Genomic DNA, 25,665 nt, shown 5'->3' on the forward strand with positions numbered 1-25,665 from the left:
AACACAAGTAATTTATCCATTTATCTTGTAGAGATATACCTAAAAGTGTCATAGCTATTTTTATGAGTGATCAGTTGGCTTATTAGACTATTAAAAATGGTTCTTTTTTTTTATTATTAAAAACCTTTTCATAAAAGATTCTTAATATAAAATGTGAATAGTCTCTTTTTTGTGGCGTTTCCATGGAGACTATACTTACATATAGGAATATTCTCATCTTGTAGAGATGACTGGTGTTAAGTACTGCAGCCAAGGCATAATCAAAATACACATTATGAGCAATAATAAAGAACAGCAGTGATATGAAGAAATATTTCCACCTTGGTGTGCTGATGATATCATAAATGAGGTCATTCAAATCCTTTGAAAGAAATCTATTCCCTTATCCCTTGTATTTTTAATGCATTTGAAACAAGTTCTTTGCCTTTCTCTTCTCTTTTGAAATCAAACCCCTTTGAACATATTCCAGAGAAAAACTCCTGATTTTTTTAAGATACTGAATTGCTCTGTAAATTGTGTGAAAGTAAATGACCAAAAAAAAAAATCTATTCTGTACAACTTAAAAGACTGATAAAAAAGGGGCAATTTTACTATATAAATAATTTAAAATATTTCTGGTGTCTGTTCAGACTTATGAATTGCCTTAAGAAGATCCAGTATCTCTGTCAAAAGCACCAGAGCTAGACTTAAACAATAATTTTCTTCTGTGGTTGTAGTTTCATGTGAGAATTATATTAAGTAGATATAAGGTAGTTTGCACACATATCTAGAGAGTGAAAGGCAACTTTGGCATGTCTCTCTGGACATGTTCTTCACTTCAAATTCTCAAAATCCAAAGTCTGGTGCTTTTGTTACATTTATTTTCTTTGTCCACTCCAAGACACCTCCCATTCACAAAACCAATTGCTTTGCCTCAGGCAGCCTTTGGGTTGGCAAAGCAAGAATAAGAATGTTTAATAAAGTGTGATAGGAGAGTTGCAAGCAGAGCAAGCCAGTGAAATGAATTCTTTATAGCATGTGAGATCATGGTTAAATACATAGGAAGGAACTTTGCATATGGAGAACAAATCTTGCACACTGGCCCTGAGCCTGTGATATTTCTGTGTTTACACACAGGTTGTGTAACAATAAATTTTGTTTTCCCTGTACATAGTTTGTCACATTTCAGTTGAGCTCCACAGTGCAGCATCAGCTGGTATTTTGCAAATTGAACAGGAAAAGTGAAGGTGAAGAAGAAAAACAGTGAGGGAATAATACATGTGAGATCTAACTTTACAAGGGAAAAGAGCCATCAAGTTTTACTCAGCATCTGAAAATGAAAGAACATATTTGTATTTCCCCCTTATTTGTGTATAGATACATTTATCTTTCCACATGTTTCTTAGAAAATAAAACACTGCAAAATGAGCTGTAATGTAAGAAACTTGCTTTGCAAAACGGGGTCTTCTGTGACTGTGTTGCAAAGTCCTTGTGTGGTTTTGCTGCAAATCTGAAAAAAACCCCCAAACATTCACATTCTGTTATCAGTCTTTTCTTTTCACTCTTTTTTTCCCCAGCTACCTCTACAGTTTACTGTATTTGCCTGTACATTTTCCCTCCAGTGTGACATATCTAAAAAACATCAGAATGAAATTTTTTTGAAAATGAAATTAATTACTCTTAAAATGTATCATAAATAACATGTTCCTTTAATTCCTTTGTTTGCTTCAGCCTCTACATATATTTTAGAGCTAATTTTTTGGGGTTTCACGTAGGTATTAAGAAAACAACTCAGAGCATTTCATTAATACATCCAAATACAAACCCTTTCTAGAATAGAAATCATTCCAATGTTCAATATCACCTCAAAACTGATGGTTTCTCATGAGAAAAGGAACATTCAGGGTCTGTATATATATGTGCAAAGCTCAAATAATTTTTGTTTCACTTAGGTCAAAATTTACATTGATTAGAAAAAAGTCCACTGATTGTTCATAATATTCTTACATAGTTTCTATTAAGAATATTTACACAAAACTAGCAATGAAACTAAAAACACAAGAGGCAAACAGCTCAATTAATATATCATTGCTGATTTTTAAAATATTTTATAGAATGAAAAAGATTTAAAAAATGTTTTTAATTATTTAATGACAAAGATTGCTTCATACACTGCAATATCAAGCTAAATTCTGCTGCATAATTTCCAAGTTACATTTTTGATTAAAATATTTGTAAATACTTCTTTTGAATCAGATGCCAATGCTGTTGGAAACTTGAGCTCTATGTATTTAGATTCAGGATTTATAGTTTGATCTTGGATGAGTACAGTAGCTGACTGGAATACAATGTAAAATGTACAGTTTAAAGAGATGTCTGTGGAATGTAATTACATTCCTGCTAAGAGCCACATGCTCTTTCTTTCTTGTGAAAGGGTCTCCTCATTTCACTGGTCATACCATGAATTGAGTGGTTTTAGGTTTTCAGAAAAGGGTTACCCAGGAACCCACTAGTCAGTGGAAGCTCCTTAGTCTAATGCAGTCATTAATTTAATACTAATGCATCACTGCCAGAATTGTTTTGGTGTGCTACAGACACTTTGGGGATAGTGCTGTTTGGGCTGCTGAATTTGAATGAGCTACAGAGTATTGGTAGTTCCATTATTTTTCATTTATTGGCTGGTGCAGACTGCATACAGAAGGGTATGACTTCAAAGAAACACCAAAGGATGTACTAGGCAGTTCATATAAAGATTTTGTTGCAAAATCTGAAAAAACTATGGCAGAGGTTTTCAAGATTCGGCCATATATTTTTAAAATTAAATGGAAATGCCTTTTTTATTCAATTTGAAAGACAAAAATTCTTGAAGCCTGTGTATATTTCTTCACTAAAATTTTATTTATTCACTCAGTATTTTGTCTCACTTTGTCTCAGAAAATTAGATTTGATGCCATGAACACAGATAGCCAATGCTAACACTTTAATAGACAGCATTCATTGCAAAATAAATCCCATCTTTCTGACTTCAGCAAGTAGGAATCAAACAATTTCTTCCCTTTTCTTGCCTCTTCACCTTAGATCTAGCTCAGTCTTTGGTGAGTTTGTGGGCTCAGTTTTCCAGATTGCCTTCTTTTGTCTTAATTAATCACAGCTTCTGTTTAGGCACAGAACCAAGTCCTGTGCCCTCTTGAAAATGCATTCTTGGAAAATTATGGGTACAGATCTAGTCCCAAGCCACTCAAGACACAATCCACATATTTTCTGATTACAGTGGGGCAATATGTGGCTAAAAACTGTGGTTTAATTGCCATTCTTCAGATTTAAGAAATATTTAGATCATATTACTTAACAAGTTGACTTTAAAATATTTTCTTGGTTTCTGAGAAATGTTTGTGCTGGGTTATATTGTGCATCCTTAATCGAAACTGCAAGGGCTACATTGGCTCTTTATGAGGAAAGTTACTTTTCTGAAACCTTATTTAGGTTGGGTTTTTTTCCCTTTCTAGATTATGAAAATATCTTCAGAGAGAAAAAAAATCAGGAAGTCATTTTAATTTACTCATTCTTCAATATGAGCATCACTTCTTTAATGAGTGACAGAGTCAGAACAGTAGAAATAAATTCTATCATCATATTAACTACCTTTCTGCTAAAACAAGGGTTTTTTTCCTAAGATAATTTTTCTAGTATTTTTCCCTGTCCAATATAAATTTATGAATTTAACCTCCAAACTGTCAAAACTTGTTAGCATTATACATGTATTTGAGAATAAGTTCTCTGGAGCAGAAAATTATTAATCTTTATTTTGACAAAACTATAAGTGACACTTTTGATTTATTTTAGTGATCTTCTTAGTCATTGCCAGAGAAAACACCTACTTTTTAATACTACTATTATTATTCCAAGCTTCACTTGCTTTATTTTATTATCCTTTATGTTGGGGTTTAAAAAAAAGTTATTTGTGATGATGTCTAAATCTACATCCTAATCTTACCTTCTGTTCTCTCCATGGTTTATATTTCCGTATGCACAACAGTTCCCAGAATTTAAATGCAGAACTCAAGAGACTGAGCCTATCTTGTTTTTTCCCTTACAACTTTAGTAAGCATGTGTATTGTATCCATTTTTATGGCTTGCTATTCTTTAGGCAATATTGCTTTTCTTCATGAGGTCCAAAAAGAAGTTGTGATGAGATCTCATGATTTCTTTATCAGGATAGATGGTCTCTCTAACTTTCTTCACCCCTTCTGTTTCAGCAAACTTGTAATTTTTTCATTGCTTTCTGTTAATGTGCTACCATACTGATTTATGCCTTATTTCCTGAACCCACAAATTCGGCACACAGCAAAAATTACAGTTCACTGTGTCATCTGTGCTGGTGCAAAGGAAACTGTATTCTCTGAGCCTGTCACTTACAACATGGTATTAATCACCAAAGACCCCTGTTTCTCCTCACCATTGGTCATTCTGTTCCTGTTCTGTATTTCTGTTCTGCATCTTCCTTATAATTCAGCGCTGATATTTCCTTTGTTCATCACAGATCCAACCACATTTTTCTAACCTGTTTTACAGCTGATTGCAGCACATGTTAACTGCTGAAAAACTGAGCTCCATAGCTCTGGCCTGGTGTTCTCTTTCCCTCTTAACTCTGCAGTGAGTAGAAAAGGAGCAAACAGGGCTAAGCAGATAACTTCAGTTGTTTATATAACCAGTAACGCATGCATGCAAGCTTGGCATCTATTGAGTGTGTGCAGCACCTGGGCCTGACCAAAGCAGCTCCATGGAGCACTGTGCAAGGGCCAAGGGCAACCAAAGGGAGGGCTGAGGATGCCCTGCTGAAATTACTCTGGGAAAAAGTTACTCTGAAAAAATGACCCACAGACTGCAGAGCATGCCCTGAGGAGGATGCTCATCTTGAAGATTCCTGTTGCATCTCTTCCCATCCAGCCACTACTGCATTTTTCTTTCCCTTTTCTTTTTTCTCTCCTTCTCTTTTCTCCTTTTTTCATATTTTAATTTTTTTTTTGAGAAATAACTTTCACTACTAGCATTGGTGGATGTTATATACTATGGCCACTACAAATAAACCTTTGTGCAAGAAACTTTTCTCAACGTTTTTATGTGACACTCCTTTATCTCACTGAACTTAATGAGACTGAAAAAGAAAAGGAAACATATCACATTTATTTGAATTTTATAGCTTGCTTCTACTAATAGAAATTTGTAAATTAATATATATGAATATTAATTTCATTTTTTAAAGTTTTCAGAAGTCCATAAGAGTGGTAAATTGATGATTTTCTTCTTTGTAAAATCTAAAATACAGGCCAAAAACTTGTCCAATGACTCAGCTCCTGCAGTACTGATTCAGCTCTCACTCATTATTTGTCTGAAGTTGTGAGAAGATGCCATGGCCTGTGATCCAGAATATGTTTTTTGACCTGTGATTGTTATTTGCTGTTCACTGTAGATTTATGCCTATGTGTTTGAGAATATCAGATCAGTTCAGTTGGAGGCATTACTTCTCTCCTTGCTGAGCATTGTGGTACTTGTTCTTGTCAAAGAACTGAATGAGAAATTTCACAGAAATATTAAAGTTGTCCTTCCCATCGATCTGCTTTTGGTAAGTACAAAATTATATATCAGGCTTTTTCTTACAAAGCTTTCAGTGGCTCAGGCTGCTGAAGTTTACTGCTACTACTGTCTGTAGTTACCCACACCTGCCACTTATTAAACAGACAGCTGATTTTCATGGCTGTAAGTTAATTGTAAAAACAGGAAACAGTTTGGCTTAATAATTAAGAAAGAAATTATATAAGCTCCCAATTTGTATAATATTTTTCATATGTTTACCACTTTTTACATAATTACAAGAACATAAAGCCTAGAATGTTAAAGTATAGTAAGTTTCAAATAGAAAATAAAAAGTAACTGGCATGTTGTAATTCCAAGCAAGTCTTCTGCTGGGTAGCTGTGCCTTAGATGTTGCTTGTGATTTATCTACAGCAAAGTTAAATAGCTATGCTATTGCTTTCTGTCATTTTACTAACATGTTTTCTTTTAACAGTTTTTAGTTTTCTTTTAACTAAATTAAAATTAGTAGTTGCATTATAAATCCCTGCTTTAAGGATTAAGCTGTAGTCATATGATTAGCACAAGATCACCACTAGAAAGTTTCTGTTTTTCTCTAAACGTCTAAAAGAAAATGCAAAGTATGAAGGACAGGTCATTTTCAGAGTGCATTACTGCAATTACACTTTTGTTGCTGGAAAAAATATTTACAAGGGCAAAATGCTGGAAAAGGTAGCGTGGTCCTGGTCTCAGTGTTACCTTTTTAAAAATATTGGATAAAACGTACCAGCAAACTAAGGATTGCAGCCTGGAACCCTGCTCTATTGGGATTTGTGTGTTCATCTCATTTGAAATACAGGAAATGGATTTGAACCTCCTCAGGGTCAAACTTTATATTCCTCTGCAAGATTTGTACCTGACAGAACATAACAACAAGAGGCAGACACATCTTCTGCTGTGTCCTGTGCTGAGGTCAACACAGCCAGTGTGGATTAGATGTGCTCAGAGAACATGAGCTGGGTCAGATTGCTCAGGAACACCTGAATCATGAACTGCTTTAAGCTGCTTACATGAATGGCAGTGCTCTGGGGCAGGTGCTGAACAGAGGGACTTTGGACACTGATTGCCAAGGTTCCTGGGGCTTTACAGAGAGACATACAAATCTCTTTCATTAACACAGAATGTGCAAACTGCACTACAGTCTCACGTCTTTATTGTGTCCAAATCTTAGTTTCTTTTGACTCTCTTACACATTTGTTAGAAAAAACAAAAACAAAATCATAATACTTTCCTGTTTTACTGGATTGATCTAAGGATAAATGTATGAACAGTGCCATGTGCTTAGGTATGGCAATAATAGAGACCATGTCAGAAGGAACAGAAATGTAACACCTTTTTCTGTTTGAATCAATAGATAATTGCTACATCCATTGCTTGCTACTATGCTGATATGGAATACGTCTACGGGATAGAAGTTGTGGGAAATATTCCTAAAGGGTAATGTGGGTTTATTAGCTTCTGGCTTTTAAACACTTCTATTTCTGAGAACAGTCTCTGAAAAGGTCAAAGGAGTTTCTGAAATAAGAAATGGTAAAAATCTATTTTGTTTTTTTCCTGTCTCCTCACTCTCTTACAACTCAATCCCATGTTAACAAGTTACACATGCATAGATATCATAAAAAAATGCATCCTTAGATGTTTTCATAGCTTTTTATTGCTGTGTGGAATAAAAAGTAGGTACTAAGTACTTGATGATGTATGACAGGAAGGCAGGACGCTCTTTACAAGATTATTGCAACCTGCTTTTTGAGGGTTGGGTTGGGTTATTGTAGCAGAACATTCCCCACCCATACAGTAATTTTAGAAAATGCAATTTCTGAGAAAATGTGAAAGATTTAATTATGCTGAATCTTGAAAAGAACATTTTTACTGTAGTTAATGATACACTTTCCTCCATGACCTTGAAAAGAAGGCAAAAAAATTTCAATATAATTTTCTAGAAAGAGAAATTAGATTAAATGTCAGAGAAAATGTTCACACACTACAGGTTGGTATGGAAGAGCACAGCTGTTGTGTACTCTCCTGCTTGGATATAGGAGGGTTTCCCTAAATTTCACAAAACACAAGGCCAAGACAGCACGAGTGCATGTGTGGCAGCTTGCACTGAAAGAGGTGAAATAAGGGACATTTCTGAGAAAGAATACAGTTTTTAAGTGTTTTAAGTTAAGAACATGCTACGAATCTGAGACTAAAACAGGGCTAAGTGTGCCCCTTCTATGTGTAATGAACAGGTCAACTGTATTTGTGCAAATTTATACAGGAATTTATTTTCTGTCTAATCTCATACAGGTAGTGTTGAAAACCAGAAGCAGAGCCTGGATAATTCCTGTATATTTTTAGGCATTTATCCAAAATACCTAACTGCCTTATCAGTGGAGAGCATCAGAAACTTTAAGAGCACAATTTGCTTTTCAGATGGTGTGATTTGTGCTCTGGAAAGACCAAAGTCTTTTTGAAGAGTTCAGAGACAATCTGTGGTCATTTGGTTAATAACTTGAGTAGTTTTATTGCAATCCCCATTAGATGGAATAAGTGTCTGTACTGTCAGTAACTGACAGGAATACAAAATTTTTTAAAGATTTAAATTTAACTTTACAGGAAAGCCAACTGTATTAAAAAAGAGAAAACATACAGTAGTCTCTTCTCTGAACATTACAAAATTAGTGAATGGTTGCTAATTTTATTTGTCAGTTGTGGAGTTATTTCATCAACATCTCTTTATAATTTCTCAAATGGAAGTTTTCAAATTGAATACTCCATCTGAAACTGTTTCATCTTCTACAAATTCTCTTCTGTTGTTCCCAACAGAGAGATCTTAAAATATTGCAAAATGTTACCTTACAAGTTTACAAGTAATACAAAAATTAGCTGTTCCTGCAGAGATTGTTTCTATGGTATTCACATAAATTGTAGGTATATAGAGACTACATATCAAGTTTTTCAAAAATTACTGTCTTCATTTTTTATAGGTTGCCATCACCAAAAGCACCATCCATGAGTGTCCTGCCTGAAGTAGTCACTGAAGCTTTTGGAGTGGCACTGGTTGGTTATGTTGCCTCCCTAGCTCTTGCTCAGGGCTCTGCTAAAAAGTTTAAATACACTGTGGATGACAACCAGGTAAAGCTCTTTCTTCTTAGTGTCACTGAGCCTTGAAATCATCATTTGGGAAGAGTATTATAGATGAATACTCATAGGAAAAGTTCCATATAGCATCCTGACACCTTCTAGTGTTTACAGAAACACCCAAGTTTTGTTTAAATTATCTCTGCAGAATGCCCGCATTGGTTGAACTGCTCCTTTTGGGGAAGCGCATCCTTCAGGATAAACTTGTAATGCTACATTCAGTGCAGCATTTGGGTATCAATGCATTTTTCACTGCTCTAGGATGAGACAGCTTCTCCTCTGGCAGCTGAGCTCTTATAGACAAGCTGTGATGTTAAATCAGCCACCATTAATGAAACAAAGCAATTCTGAAACAAAACCAGGTACTTATAGTCCCAGGATTTACCTGATGTTATAATAAGAAATTATTTACTTATGCAAAGTAGAAGTCTCACCTGAAATAAAGGTTTATTTGTATCTAAGAAGCTGGGTGAGTTCAGAGAGTGCTGCCAGATTTACAGCCAAAGGAGATTTTTGTTCTGAGTTCCATTTTGCAGAGAACATGCTTAAATAAAAGTGGGCAGTCTCTACACTACTACAGCGCTTGTCATGGTGGGTGGGTAACTCCAAGCCTGCTGAAAATCCCTGGAGATGCTAATTCAAGCACTGTGGGAAGAAAGGCTCAATTTCAGATAACTGGCACTAGTACTGTGAGATGAAAATGTTGCCCCCACCTTTATGTTAAGTGGTTTGGGATAAATGGCATAGGGTTGAATGAAGAGCAGTTGTTTTGCAGCTGGAGGTCTATTTGAACACTCTATCTAGACAGGTTGGTCTTGCTACATCAGGTCCTGCTTTTTACAGCTTGTATGTCATTGGAAAACACAGTGGGAACGTTCTTGGCTGTTTAGGTCTCTAAAATATTTCTCAGTTTGAATACATTGAGCTATGAATTTCCATTGATGCTTCAGAGCCATGTTTCTATGGAGCAGAGGGAGAATGCTTTGAGCTTAGTGCAGGTCAGACTCCAGGGAGACACAATGCTTTGTTTCAAGGCACTCCATGCATCTGTGTTTCAAGGCACTCCATGCATCTGTGTCCTTCTGCACCTTTGGAAGTCTTGTAGCTTACACAAGTTCATTACTGAAGTCTTGGAAACTCTGTGTATGTCCACATCAAATAATGGATCTCAAGAGCAAAACCTTCATGAGGGGAGAGCAGTGAGGTGGTGTGGCTGTGCTGCCTTCAAGGACAGGCATAGTGCTGGGCACGGGGGCCTGTGGGGCTGTGAGGCTGCAGGGTGAGCTTTAAGGGGGTGCTGCTCTGTGCTGTGAACACAAACTCATGAGCTGCTGTTTTCCTGGCTGGATACAGCACCATTTTCCTACACATTTTCCTCAGGACTTGCTCCTTAAAGTCTGTGATGCTGGGTGGCCATGGTGGAACCCTTCCTTAGAAAACACTGCCCTTAGGCTGCACATACACGGTGACTTCTCCACCTTTTCTCCTATGAATCCTTTGTTCAGACATGTCTGCATTTTGACTGTGAACAAACATCAAATACATTTGTGATGAAGGACAGTGTGCATAAATTATGGCTACCACACCACTACATTTTCATTAGAACATGCTCTAAAGGAAGAGAAATCAGTGGCTTTTTCCAGTGAGCCATGCACCAGAAATGATCTGGACAGTTTCCAGACACCAGTACTTGGGGCTCTGTTAAAAAGCAGACATGGATCAAGATGTAAATATTTTGTTTGAACTTAATCTTCAAAGCTTGACAATAGCATTTATTCTGGGAACAAAATGTCCCTCCTGCTTTTGATGAATCTGGTTCAACAGCTCTATCATTCAAATTAGTTCTGAGTTGGGAGAAGGTCTATTCTGTTGGGAAGCCCTTTGTCATGTACCTGTGGGATTTTTTCCCTCAAAAATGTGTCCATCTTTTATTATTGCTAATATTTGCATAGGGGACTCCTTTGTTGGCAAGAGGCATTGAAATGACAGCACAATAGGAAAAAACATCTTCTATTTAACAACTTTGCAGGAATTTTTGGCTCATGGCCTCAGCAACGTGATTGCTTCATTTTTCTTTTGCATACCAAGTGCTGCAGCGATGGGACGGACGGCCCTTTTATACAGCACGGGCGCCAAAACACAGGTAATGAGTTTTAAAAACACAGGCTATAAAAACACAGGCTTAGAGTGAAGTATGTCAGAGAATTAAAGCTATGATTCTGCTCACTGCAATTTGTACTGATTTATCCATTCTATTTTCCTAGCCTCCATTTTCCTCTTTCCTGGGTATGCCTCTGCCCTGTCAGTTTTAACAATCTGCATGAAATTGCATCTGATCAGTGATGTCTTTCTAGGAAAAACAATGGTTCTATTTATTAATTTTTACCTGTTTCATTCAATATGACATATAAGCTCTGTGACAGCAAGGAAGTTAGTAGTTGTGTTTTCAGACTGCAGAAAACTGCATAAAAGCCCTTTCAGTTTATGTGAATTTGTCAGCATTGTAACAAAAGTGCCCTCTAATGGTGTTTAATGGATTTAATGCTGCAGTCTAAACCAAAGTTTAGGGGGAAAAAAAATCATATTTAATTTCTCTGATTTAATTTATCTTCTATCAGATTTCCAAAAGAAAATGAAAGTAACCTTTAGAGCTGTTTGTTAAAAAAACACAAGTAATCTCCCAGCTTCTGCCTTGTGACATGGTGTGCTTGTCCTGTCCCTCAGTGTACACTGAGCCCACAGAGATGACATTTAGATTTTTGAGGATGTTTGTTGCTATTTCCTACTGAGGAAACTAAACCTACAAGGTGTTATTACAGTAGCTCAGGAAAGAGGGGACTTTAATAGCTGAGATGACAACTGTGACCCTGTCACCTGTCCGAAACGTGCTTGGGAACAAGAGCGGTGGCAAACCACCTGGGGCACCCCCACAGCATTGCCTCTTCCTCTTAACTCAGGGGCCCTTCAGGGGCAGCCTGCCACATCAATGTCATGTCCTTTGCTATTCTCCCAGGTAACAGGAGAATAGCAAAATAACACTGTCCAAGTGACAGGACAAGAGGAAACACCAACACGCTGATCCAGGGAGGGTTTAGATTAGATATCAGGAAACTTTTCTTCACAGAAAGGGCTGTAAAGCATTGGAACAGACTGCCCAGAGTAATGGCAGACTCACCATCCTGGGAAGTTTTCAAACATTGTGTGAATGTGGCACTTGAGGCCATGGTTTAATGGTGAACATGGTGGTGGTGCTGGGTTGATGGTTGAACTTGATGACCTTAAAGGTCTCTTAACCTTAACAGTTCTATGATTCAATGATTCTAATTTCATATTACAGCTGTTTCTCTTGCCTTCTCTTGTACAAAGGACATTAGTTACAAGGAAGAAATGCTACAAGACTAAATACAGTCCATAGGTAGTTTCTCCTCAACCATGCCTTGCAATTATTTCTCATGCAGATGCCACAATATTAAGGAATTATATAGGACTTTACTCCAATAATCTACATGTTAAATAATTGCTAATAAGCCTACAGAGTACTTTGAACTCACTTAATCATAATGAATAATCTAACAAATAACAATCTTGAAAAGTATTTATATGAAAATATTTTAGCTACCACTTAGCTATTAGTTATTTCATGTATTTTAGTTGAATTTTATGTCATACAATGAGCTGTCATCCTCACAGACATTTTCTTCTGTAATCTGTTAATGTACTGAATGTACAATTTACAGTTGTACTGCATCATGCTGTACTGGCTTTTCCATGGAAGATTTGAGGTAACCTGCAGACCTATAACCTTGAGGCATATGTGGTACTTGAGCACCCTGGCTCTGGTACATGAAGGGAAAGACCCTGATAAAAGGTTATTCAACACATGAAATGGAAAAAGAAACCACTACAATTGATTTCAAGGCAGCAAATACACAATAAAACCCAGTTTTCGCATTGGTTTCACAGTATAGCAGTGCCTGTGTCTAAAAGTTAAGAGTGTGGTTATGAGAGTACTATGAGAGTATTTTATTACGCATAACAATCTCTCCCCTGCCTTCCTGGAAAGCAACACATCAGCTTAATGCTCTCCTTTGTGGCTGTCCAGACAGAATGAGGAGATGACAAGATCATCACTTATAAATTTTGGTCAGGTCATAGGCAAAAAGAGGCCTTTCCTTAACTTAGAGGGAAGTCAGTTTGGCAGAGCACATGGAAGAAATGCAAAGAGCCTTTCAGGGGCACGGAGGAGTCTTTTTATCTCAAATTGGCTATACTCTCAGGTATAGCCAATCCAGGGCTATACCTGGATTGCAGTTTTGTCATTTGTTCCTCAGTGATATATTTTCCTGGGAGAAAAGTGAAAAACTCTGTCATGGACTAGAAGCGTCCTTCAAATAGAATCAACACTTTTTTTCTTGCTCTTCGTGAAGGCAGAAAGAGGGAAAAGTTCCTTGTGACTTTACCAGCAGATTTTCTGTCCCTTTTTATGTAAACACTCTGTCTATCCTTCTTGATGGTATTTTTAAGTACATCATGACTTTAATTTTCTAGTGTTTTAACAACTTGTCTGGTTTTGTTTTTAACAACTTGTCTCTTAAAATGAAACCTAATTATTTTAGTAAAGAAACATATTATCAATATAAAAATAAAGTGAGCATCTGTCTACTTATCGTCAAAAACCTTCTGTGAATCTGAACTGTATATTTATAAGAGCAGAAGTACTCAGTGAGCACTCACAGCAGAATGGGACAGTGCAATTTTACTGTCATTTTCCATCAGATTAATACCATATATACTGTGAAGAAATATGTAATTATTAGACCATATATTTTTCTGAATTTATATTACTTGCATTAGTTATAATCTTTAATGTACTTTTAAAATGGTACCTACATTTTCTTAAGTAAATACACTGATATTAAAATGAAATTGTTAGTAGTTTCTGGTTTAAAAATAGTTTTCTTTTAGTGTTAATCCCAACAAAAGAAGTCAGAAGTCTTCTCTTGTGGAAAAAATGATAGCATACATAATTCTTGCTTAGTGCTATGACAGATCTGTTATTTAGTACAACATAGGGTGCATGACTATAAATAAGTTGCAGAATGACAGTGAGTGCTGAGAAACTTCTGGGATGAGACATTGCACACACACGTTCCACTTAATACCCAAATGTGAAAGTGATGCTCTGATCTGTGTCAGGGTGCTGGCAGCAGGGTCAAGCACAGATGTTGAGATCTCTCACTATCTCATCACTGTAGCTGATTAAAGGCAATAATCAGAGATTAAAATTGAAATTATTTGCATCTGCAATCCACAGATACATTAATAGCTAACACCTTCAACATCTGATTCTTGACTTTGTCTACAATATTTTAAAATTAGTCCTTTTCACAATTTCTTTGTTGTTTTTGTTGTTAGACTGAATGATCTGCAACTCTTGTTTATTATTTTAGGTGGCTTGCCTTATCTCTTGTGTATTAATTCTTGTGGTGATCTACACAATTGGACCTCTGCTGTACTGGCTTCCTATGGTATGCTACTTAACTTTTTTAAAGATTGAGATGTCAAACATTTTCTAAGGACATTTTCTTCCAGGGAAAGACAGTGCAACCTTTAAAACAGCTCTATTTAATTTCAGTGGCCGAAAGAATAGTAAGGGTATGGTAAATCTTGAAATCATAAAGTACAGAGGTGACAGCATAAGACATAAAGATTTTAGACATATATAGTTACATATATAGGCTATCACATCAGAGTATAGAAGTGAATTTCTCTTCTACTTACTTTTGACATGTAGTTTACAAAAAATATACATCCAGGTCACTGCAGATTTGTAAATTGACAAAGTGTCATAGAAATTAATGAAGATTAATGATATTTTTCCTGATATGCACATGATACAAATTTTGCTTTTCAGATAGATATGATACAAATTATTTTAAATACTGATATAAGCTTATGACAAAAAGACTATAAAGTATTCTCATATCTCTGTCATACATCTATGCTAAGACTCTTTAAAGTAGTGTGACATCTTTTCACATAAGCTATATCTAGCTTTTGGTATTACAAATTAATAGTTAATTTTAACTAGAGGCATGTCAAAGCTGCTAAATAGAGCTCCAAAATTATCCACAATTCTGCCATGTATGTACATGAAGTTTTAACTCAACTATGTTTTAAACTTGCTTGGTGCTATTGTTTACATGGTGTCAGGAAAGTTCTCACTTTTCAAACACAGATCCTTTTATAGCTTATTTTAACCATGCAAAGTAAGGACACTTGAAGATGGGTACACAATATGTCCTGGGTTTTTTGCTATACTTCTTCCCTACTTTCATTTGTTTTCATATGGATTATAGGTAAATTTTGACCAGTTTCCTGTAGGTATGGTTTTTCCACCCATATGAAAAACCCATATGGTTTTTCCACCCATATTTTAAAAATACTTTTTGGTTTTTGCTTTCTTGATAATTTATTTCTCTTCTAATATGCTTTTTCAGCCCCATCTCTGCACTGTAAGTCCATTGGTTTGTACTCCATTATTTTTGGCTCTAGATGATTTCTTCATCCATCTCCTCCTACTTCCTGAGTCAAAGAACAAAAAAAAATAATTTTTCTTGCCTCAAAATTAATGGATCTTTGCCTTAGAGGCCTTCTCTAGGGATGGGAAGGAAGTGAGGAAAGGGAGTTACAATTCTTCACTACATAGAAGCTGAGTGATGATTTGCTTTCGAGTCCTTCAGACTGTGGCAGAATGTATTTGGTCTGGTGAGGCATGGAAGAGTCTTGAGTAGTCCTGAGGTTTCTGTCATTTTTCTCTCAGTTAGGTAGCCTGTAGATTGCCTTCACAAAAAAAACGGGGAGAGGGTGGTTGTTGCAGTTAGCAGCTGTCACAAGGACACCTGTGCTTATCCCATTTTCTAAACACCTACCAGTTTTTTTATAATTTAATTATGATATTGACTGCTAAATTAAAGAAACAGCATTTGTTTTCACTAACAACTATGCAAATGGCTTTTGTGTTTATGTCTTTGCAGTGTGTGTTAGCAAGCATTATTGTTGTCGGCTTGAAGGGGATGCTAATGCAGTTCCGTGACTTAAAAAAATATTGGAATGTGGATAAAATAGACTGGGTAAGTAAAACTTAATGTAAGGAGGTTTTCCTGAGACCATTTGGCAAACATCTGTTAACTAAACTTTAACAGTTCTGTGGCCCTAGAAGAAATAAGTGCAAGATAATATTAGTAGTACTTTTTGTGCACTATCAGCTCAGAATAACAGCATCTGTAATATCAGTTGTATTAAAAAATACCATTTTAACCAATGATAAAGAATCAAACCTGATGCTAGAGATATGTATGCAGACAGATCAAGACAATATGAGCAAATATGTGTCTAATTTTTATGTCTTTCCTATCTGTTTAACATGCTTTTGTTATTGTAGTGTTATTGAAGAGATTTTGGTAGCATCCTATCCTCTGGGAATAGGGAATGACCACACAGGTCAAACAGAACTGGAAGCACTAGTGATGCAGGAAGATAAATAGTGAGGGGTGCTGTAGGTAAATTGCCTTAATTCTTTCAGATTTTGCAGAAATCTATCTACTGTTTGAACACAGTGAAAGATTCTGCGCTATGAGAGGAGGAATACATCAGAAAAAGTAGATAGGTGAAGAGATAGAGTATGAAAATTTAGTTTGATGCAAAGTCTAAATAGTCTGAGAGAATTTGCAAGAATTCCATAGTAAAGATGAATCCTGGATGTAAGAAGACTCCTGGATTTCTCTTCTGTGGGAGATTTTGGGTGTAATGGCCCATTCGTGGAACCAAAATTTCTGCTGACGTTCTGCATGTTTGAGTTAACAATATTCAGAAAGGTATTTTGGCCACATAGTCCATGTCTGTGGTGGGAAATACAGGTAATTGGAGTTGACAAGACTTTTTTGAATCCACCAGTTACTTAGCATTCTATAGCAGTAATGGTTAAGTCTAGAAAGAATAAAACTTTTTTTTGTTAGACTACTGCATTTTAGTATGGGGAACAGAGCTGAGTAAGCAACATCAAGTTTGTGAGACTTTTCACACTTGGCTGCAGAAAACTAGAGGTTCAGAAGACTTGTTTTTGGAGGTTTCTTTTGTATTATCCAGAAGAAAAGTTCCGTATTTCCTGAAATATTTTCTTCCTCAAGCAGTAAAGTTCTGAAAATATTTTCTATCTCTTGTTTTGTATTTGATCTTCAGCTTAACCCATATTGCCAATGACAGAAATTATGGATGATGTGGATCAAGAATTATTTTGGGAACAATAGACTTAAAAACATTTAAGTCATTAACATTCAAACATTGGTAGTTATGGGAGAGAGATATATCTTCTCCATCAGTTCATTGAGATAATAAGTAGTTACACTTTCCAGCAAGATATTTTGGAATCTCACTAAATTTGACGTGTCTTCACAGATAGACTAACCTGACTGATTTTTGCTTTTCTGGTTTTGGCAGAAAAGGTTGTGTGAGTAGTTAGTTATTACATCTCTGACATCTGTCATCATTTCTAAGAGAGGCTATAGAACGGAGGAGTTTGCTGGGTTCATCTTTTTGACTAAACATACTTGAGCAATGATTTATCTTCAAGTAGTTTAACCATCAGTCCTTAGCTTGACAGGATAAATCATCTTGCCTTAAATAGCATAGTTTAAAGAAAGGCTATAAACATTGATCTTGCATTGCTGCCTGCTCTGAGGAGCCCCACCAAGGCCAGTGATTTGTGTAACTACACTGGTTATTTTGGCCTGAAAGGATTCACCCCAGTAATTGACAGAACACTAGAAATGAATCATTCCTTCACCCAGGTTATCCAAAGTGTTCTGAAGACAGAAACCCTAACAAAACATTTGGAAATAATTAGCAGTTGTCCTTTCTGGAACTGATTCTTTGAAGGGTGTGTTTCATGTAGAATTGAAGCCAGGTTTGTTTTGGTTATAGGTCTGGCAAATGATTGTGCATGGAAATGGAATATTATGGAGTCTGTTACTTTGTTCCTTTACACTTCTTTAAGCATCTCATTAGACACAAATGGGATGAATATATTTATTTGTTGATTAGTTCTCTATAAACACAATCCTTTTAAATGTAGAAGGTATGATATTGTTCAGGGGTTGGAGTTGAGGAAATCCATTGGCTCCTTGAATCACAGGATATTCTGTGTTTCTATGAAATCTCTTCTTTCAGCCATGGGTGGCTTTTTCTTTCAGATTTACATCCTCTCAAATCACATTTGATTACTTTTCAGCTACTACCCCACTTATTCCAGAGGTTTTTTTCTTGCCATTTGAACTTCAAATGTCTCCTGCTTCAGTTAAGGTCTTCTGTCAGTCCCTACACCTTGGCTGGATGACTTCAACAATCTCAGATTAATAACTGCATTATTCCACTATATATGTTATATTCATAACTGAGAGTGATTTGTCTTGATCTTTTCTGCTTTTTCTGAGAAAAGCCAGGAAGCTAATCTGACCTTGTCTGAAATACATCTCACTTCTCAGGTCCTCAGGTCAAAAGATTATTTCCTTGTGCTTCCTGTAAGCCTAATTTCTTATGCAGGCCAATTTTACTAGCTTGCTGTTTTTATTCTCCAGCTTGATAGGGCTGGTGATACCTGTGATATTCTCCTAGTATTACTAAAAAGGCCAGTGAATTTCTTGTTAACTTTTGATTTTAAGGCTCAGGATCTCAGATAAGCTGCCTTTTAAGACAGGCAAAAATACTGCCTGGCAATGGACTGCTGAAGAAAAATGTTCTCTTTGCTGTTAACAGTTGGACTCGAAAGTAACCAGAGATGGGGGGAAAATATTTCAGAAGGTGATGTTCTAAGTGAAAAATTATAACAGAATAAGGATCATTTTCATGAGTTAATTATATACCAGGGATTTGAGAAGTTCAGCAATGAAATACTCTGGCATTTAAAGAGAAAAAAAATGTTTTAAAGTTACATATCTGTCTTGACCAGAAAATGACCACAGCTGAGACAAAGCCAGGTTGCATGCCTGACATTTAAAGTAGAAAGAATGGCCAGAATTTATGGTAAAAATGACACATTCCCAATATGGTGTTGTGATGAGAGGCAGTTATGGATGAATCATAATTGTATGCACATATATTAATATTAAAGGATGTAAGGAATGCTACTAATTCAGCAATTAAAGTAGATCCAAGAATGAGGGTCTCATTTTTGACAAGTATCCTCCAAGATCTTGCCATTGTGAAATTCTGGGACACGTATCCAATATCCTGTCAATCTATTTTGTCAAAATATTTAGAGAAGAGGCCCTAGAAAGGGTCTTCCTTGAAATCTGGAGCTCAATAGTGCATTTTCTTGGGGTTTTTTAGAACTTCTTCAGATACTATCCTCAGGAGGAAAATGGCCTCTTAAATTTGTTCATCACACATGGGTGATTTGTGAGAGGGCTCTGAGAGCTCTCAGGGCTCTGCTATGCTTTACAAAGAGAGAGCTCTGCTCTGCTTTCCTCTACAAAGTAGGAAACCATCTCTTCTATGAGAATTATTTTACATCCATGATTCTATTTTATGGCATCCTAGGGAGATTTTCTGGTTTTCCTGCCTTAATGAATATGCTAGTGTGAGTTATATTACTTGTGCTGTAGGTGGTATCAAAGAACTACAGTACCACTTTAGGATCATTTAGGTTTTAAAGACCGTCTAATCCAACTGTTAATTCAACACTGCCAAGTCTACTCCTAAACCATGTCCCTGAGTGCATTAGGCAGTTCCCGCCCTATGGCTGTGGTGGGCTTCACTTGAATGCCAAGTTTTCATGAAGGGTATGCTGAAGATGAATGCACACATTAGTCATTTGTCTGCAGAAGGATGTGGGACCATGGCCATGTCACTCAGTCCTTTAAGCCAGAGCCTCCTCCAGGACTCCAGCATCCTCTGCTGAGACAGTTTTGGAATGAGCAGGACTTTATTGGGATTCTTTTGGCTATATGCTGGAGGGCCTCTGTTAGAGCAGCTCACCACAGCCTCATATTACAGACAGCACAGAACTGGTCAGCTGAGACATGTTCATCTCTTCCTCCATTAAGCTACAGCATAACCAGGTAGGAGTGAGATGAACTGCATCCTAAATTTTATCCATTCTGATAACCATCCATTGATTATGGTAGGAGACTAGACAGCTGTGTTGCAGCTAGTTACGTGCAAGGAACCCTATCCATTCATGCAACAGCTGATCATCTCCTCAGTTTGCAATGAAACAAGGCAAGTGCATAATCTGCTTTTAAACTCGTACCTAAACACTTATCACCATACCTTAGCATTGCATTGTTTAGCTTTAGGTTCAGAAAGTATTCTGCAACTTGTTTATATGATATTTTTCCTACCAAATGCAGATTTTACTGTCATCAGTGGTGGATGATTAGACTCTATGAAATGGAAGGTCTAGAGGAGGCAGCTGCTATACACAGTCACTGTACCTCTCAGTGCTTCTGATCCTTTCTGATACATACAGGAGTTGACACAAATCTATTTCTTCTGCTTGTTTCTTTTCTCCCTCTTTAGAGTTTTCTTTAAATTAGTACAGTACTTTGAAGGTGGATTTTGTTTTGGTTTTTGATATTAGCATGTGCCTATAACACATTATTGCTAAGATCTGAAGACTGATCAGATTCTATCTGTCCTGGAGCATGCAATAACCATATTGAAGTAAGCTGCCAAGGATAACTTTGATAATTTTATCACTTCTATGTTGAACTTTGCAATAACCCATGAATTAAAAAAGAAGTCTATCAGATCAACATAACTTCTTTCTACAAGTTTGATGCTACCCTAATTAAAGAAGAACTGCTTCCAGGCCAATATGATGCACTGAAAGAGTGGTTGATTAATGAGAATATGAGTTTTGGCTCAGCCTCTACAACAATGGCAGTCTCTGAATACAGTTAAGATGTAAGGTACTGGAGAGGCACTTAACTAGCCATCTCAGTAGTCAGCAGTACTTAAACATTTCTGGCTTTGATTCTTCCTATGCAGATTTTGTATTGTGTTTTTATGCTGTTTTCTTCTGAGACATAAGAAGTTTGCAGGTCTGCAGCAGTGATTTAGTCAGATGTGATGAGGTTCAGGTCTGCAGCTGAACTGGATTGCACTGGAGTGGATTCAGGCGCTGTCAAGGGTTCAGCCTTATTAATAAGATAGTGTAATTCTTGATCTCACTGATTTTCAGGTTTTCAGTAGTTCTGTTAGGCTTAGGTGAGCTTCTTTATAAATGTATATTGGATTTATAAATCTTAGCATTACTTTCTTATTCATTAATCAGACCTCAATATCTGCTGTTCATAAAGGTGATCTTTGCAAATATATGCACAACACTTCATATAAGATGTCATGTCAAAATACAGCTCGTGATTAAGGACAGTTTCAGAGGATGAGCCACCTCCTTACCTAGTGGCCCTCCTGTTGAACAAACTGAAAAGTCTTTTGCAGTAGTTAGGAATCTTGAAGATGAGGGGGGAAAAGGTTTCTCAACAGTCATGTAACATTCTGTCCTCTGTGAAGCACAAGTTAGCATGGTATGAATTACACTTAATAATTCATAAAATAACAGTTCTGAAATCTGCTCAAGCAAAATCCCTGTGCTTGGGCTGAAAGTATCCTATTGTTTCTGGCTTTCGTGAGTTAAGTGAAGGAAACAGAAAAGATAATCTTAAAAATGACTGTGCCGTTGTAATGTGATCTGTTATTGTGCAAACATGAACAAGCAGCTCTGTAATTCTTAAAATGGGCACCTGTGGGGATCAGTATATCCAGAGAAATGAAATACTTTCCAGTATTTTTTAACACCTTTTATATACAGATTAGATGGCAATCTTGGCTTAAGGCTCCCTCAGGGAAAGAAAGATGTGCTTTATCATACCAATTAAGTTGGTATAAGAAATGGAGTAATTCATACTTTTCTTTTAATTGTAAAATCTGCATGTCTCTTGGCTGTACACATCATTGTAGTATGGAAAGAAAAGTGATCATTTCTGGTAAGAAAATAATTAAGGAAAAATTGAAATGTGAAAGTTTTGTAAAGTTTTTTAAAATTTCTTTTTAAAGTGATCTTAGTTTCAGATATGCTTCTGAGTATTTTTTAAATTTGCATTTAAAATTAATCCAAAGTTTTAGTAATCAAACATTGAAAGATGGGGAGGTAATATGAAATCTCACCATTTCCATTGGAAGGAATTAATTCCCCAGTAATTTTTATTTGTAATAGAGTTGTTTTAGTCAGCTATACTCTGATAAATGCCACTTTTAATCAGCCTCCTTGCCAATCATAATTCCCACTTGTATGATTAGCGGAAGAAAAGGTCTCTGTATGTGACCTCATTAGGGCACCTCTTTATGGGAAAGGAAAGGAGGATTTAAAATCTGTGCAGCGAAGAAGGTGATGAGAATTTGCAATGTAAAAAATAAAATACAGGTTTCCGAAACAACTGAGTTGATTCTGACTTGAGCTGTTAGCAGAAGTACAAATGCTATTTTAAGTAACCCTGGAAGGAACCTCTGTGAGCACTGGGAAGAGCTGTGCCATGCTGCATGTGGTTCCCCATGGGGAGGCATTACTTTAATTGCTAATTCAGTCTTCAGTATTTGCCAGTTCAAAGATCCAAATGTTCACACCTGAGAAACTAGCTTAGTTTTAAAAATCTTTATTTCTGATTCGTAAAATGCACATTGCTATAAAATTTGAAACTAATCACTTCTTTTTTCCCCCCTCCTTAAAGAGCATCTGGGTTAGTACCTATGTGTTTACAATATGCTTTGCTGCTAACGTGGGACTGTTGTATGGCGTTGTGTGCACTATAGCAATCGTGATTTTCCGCTTTCCCAGGTAAGAAACAATTTATTGAAATGTTCCACTAGCACCTCATTATGTATTCCTTCTGCATATTGCTTCACAGTCAAGATAGACATACGGTATAGTAAATTTAACAACTAAACTTCAGGTTTTCAGTTGCAGAAAATTGCAAGATAAGACAATTCAAAAGTAAAAGTCACATCTGTCCATTTACCGTAGACTAAGGAATCTCTAAAACATTTTATAAAATGGCATTGTTTTGTGATTTCTCTTATTATTACACATCTGTAGGATTCATTATGTGAAGGTAGCATAAAATCAACTGGAAGATTACTAATATTTTTTTCCATTAGATATTTATTTGCTCCTTAAGAAAAAAGTATGTCTGGCAAGCTTTAGTAACTCAGAGCCTTTATAAACTCCTAGGCACTATGTTGCACAGGAATTGGTAGCTGACAATTGCACTGCTAATACACATTAATGAAACATAACTGTACAACTATTCTAATATCTAGCAAAATGTGTAAGTTCTGTGCATGACTTAGAAAAGTCAAGACAAATAAACTAGAGCCATCAGAAGTTTGGTTTTCTTTTTTTTTTTTTTTTTTTTTTTTTTTTAATTAAGATGTTATAGTTGCTACTTTGGATCATGAGTAAAGGGAAATATAGCTGAGGTTCATGATTGATTTGTGCTACAAAATTAATCCACAGCTCACCAGTCCTGGAAATGACTTGCTGCTTGCATGCAGTTGTTTGCATGAACATTGAATCCCAGTGAAATTAAGCACAATATAGACAGCTCGATTAAATGCTTGTTAAAGTTAATGGTGTTAGACATTTGTGCACAGCTTTATTCTCATAGAATAAGTTAAAGAACCAGCATGAAAATAGTTCAAAATTTCAAGGCAGTTAAAAATAATGGGAGATTGCTTCTGCTTGAATTAACGGATACATTTGTGATAACATTGTGCTACTCAGCAAACTAAAATTTTGGTAAATTCTGTAGTAAAGCAAAAGGCAAGTTTTCATGTTGTTTTTGTCCTGAGCCTGGATGTTAGAGGCTCTCCAAAAGCAGAAAGTGATGGATATTTAACAGAAAGAGCCAGATGTAGAGGAGACCTCAGTCTGAACCTGCACTTATTAATGTAAATAAGACTCTTCCTGCTGATCTCTGTGTTCAGTAAAGCTGCACATGATTGTCCACACCATCTAAAGGCATTGAACAAGGCAGCAGCCCTCAAACTGGCACGGCACAGATGGGGTTAACGAGATAATGTGTAGTAACCCGTGCAATCATGAGCAGAAGTGTTAGCAGAAGCGAAGCAAGGAAAATACCATAGATTATTTATTGTAAAGTTTCTGTTCAGATGTCAGAGTGCTGGATGTGGTACATGTTATGTATCAGACTGTATTAAAAGCAGCAGCAGCTACAGTTTCATTTATGCAGAGACGAGAGAACAGCTGATGTTTGCAAGGCTCATTTATCTGGCCCCAATACCTGCAAATACTCCTGGTATATTGGCGCATCTGTCTCAGAGGATAGATAGTTCCAGTTAAATGTGTTGCTGTAAACGGCATGTTGAATCAGAAGATCCTAACACTGAGCTCCCTTTCCAAGGCAATTTTCTCTTTTCTCTCCGTAGAGAGCATAGGAATACTGGTGCTTTCCAGTAAGTCCCCCATTTTGATAGCTAGAATGCAATGTTCTGCTTCATCATGTAAAGATGTGTCAATTTCGATGACAAATAAAATATCTTTGTTTTGCATGACCCACAACTATTCTACATATTTCTTTTCCCTTTCCTTACAATATGATTTTTGCAGGTAAAAAATATTAATTAAACTTCTTTACTTTTGAAGATATAGATTATATATGAGCTACCTTGACTTGAAAGTAGCTCTGGCCAGCAAACAAAAATTAAAATTAAGATATCCTTTGTATGAGAATTTAATTATTCATATTTTCAAAGTGATCTCACAATTCTAAAATGAGCTTTTTACTGTTTAAGAGGATGATTATCAGAAAAGAAAAGGTCTGTAATAACAAGAATACTCCCAGATTGCATTTTCGGACCTTTAAATTGCTATGCTGTAGCTTGGGGTGTGTGTCTTTTTGTTTCTGTTCAAGACTACGAATGATTAACTGTACAGATTTTTCTCTATGTATTGATCACAGAGCAAAGACACTGAATTTGAAAAATATGAAAGAGGTGGAATACAAATACAAAGTAGAAGATAATTGTGTAAGTTAATTTCTTTTTTAACTTTCTGTGTGTGTGTTTCACTAATTCAGATTTGTTTGCTTTCTCTAGTTAGTTACTAGATCATAATCGGGGAGCCAAGGGAATGCTTTTATGATATGACCACTGGAAATCTTAAGCCAAGATAATATAATAATATTATAGTTGGCCATCAGAAACTGGGATATTTTCATGGTGGTTCTGCTTGTCTGCAAAGTGAAGTTAGGCAAGTCCTCTTAGATTTATCTATCTCAGTTTATTTGTCATTTATAGTTATGAATTGCTCTTTCTCAGTGTTTCCTAATTCTAAATTTAAGTAAATATCTTGCCAGGAATGGCAAGGGCAATCTGAGCAGACAATAGCAGTCTCTGTATTATTATCAGTTTTCCTAAAAGCCCTTTGGTATTTTTATCATCCCCAATCTCTTTTCTGAAACCATTTCTCTCCCCAACCCCTCGTGACCAGATTGTCCCAGAGGACACCACAAGGCTGGGCAAAGAGGGGCAACACCACAAAATGGTTACAGACTGCTTCGCAAATTTCATCACCCTGTGTACATGAAAAATGGGTGGAAGAATCTCTCCTAAAGACTGTGCCTTTTAAATCTGGCTTCTTAAAAGCTTAAACCAACCAGTCAGATTATTTTCATTGCAATTATCATCAAAGTTGCTTTTTGCTCAGGTCTGTGGTAAGGAGAGAAGGGTAATGACCCAGAGAGGTGAACTCCCTCTTCCAAGATGAAATGGTAGGTCAGCAGCCAAGAGAGAAGTAGAACCATGTGTCCTCTCAGCACAGAGCCCCATCACCAGGACATCCTGCCTTTTCCGCTG

At 36.4% G+C, this 25,665-nt stretch overlaps 1 protein-coding gene across 1 annotated transcript in view; it reads left to right on the forward strand.

The window, feature by feature from the left end:
- Positions 1-25,665, forward strand: part of SLC26A7 (solute carrier family 26 member 7) — a 64,274-nt gene that overhangs the window by 26,541 nt on the left and 12,068 nt on the right. Inside the window, exons 5-12 of the mRNA XM_054284252.1 lie at positions 5,450-5,602; positions 6,965-7,047; positions 8,580-8,727; positions 10,763-10,876; positions 14,184-14,261; positions 15,771-15,866; positions 22,521-22,627; positions 24,771-24,837. Coding sequence (XP_054140227.1) covers positions 5,450-5,602; positions 6,965-7,047; positions 8,580-8,727; positions 10,763-10,876; positions 14,184-14,261; positions 15,771-15,866; positions 22,521-22,627; positions 24,771-24,837 — 846 coding nt within the window. The remainder of the gene's footprint in view (positions 1-5,449; positions 5,603-6,964; positions 7,048-8,579; positions 8,728-10,762; positions 10,877-14,183; positions 14,262-15,770; positions 15,867-22,520; positions 22,628-24,770; positions 24,838-25,665) is intronic.

Source organism: Melozone crissalis, unplaced genomic scaffold, assembly GCF_028551555.1.
Source record: "Melozone crissalis strain CALT ecotype California unplaced genomic scaffold, PUWL_Pcris_2 ptg000002l_1, whole genome shotgun sequence".
Taxonomy (NCBI): domain Eukaryota; kingdom Metazoa; phylum Chordata; class Aves; order Passeriformes; family Passerellidae; genus Melozone; species Melozone crissalis.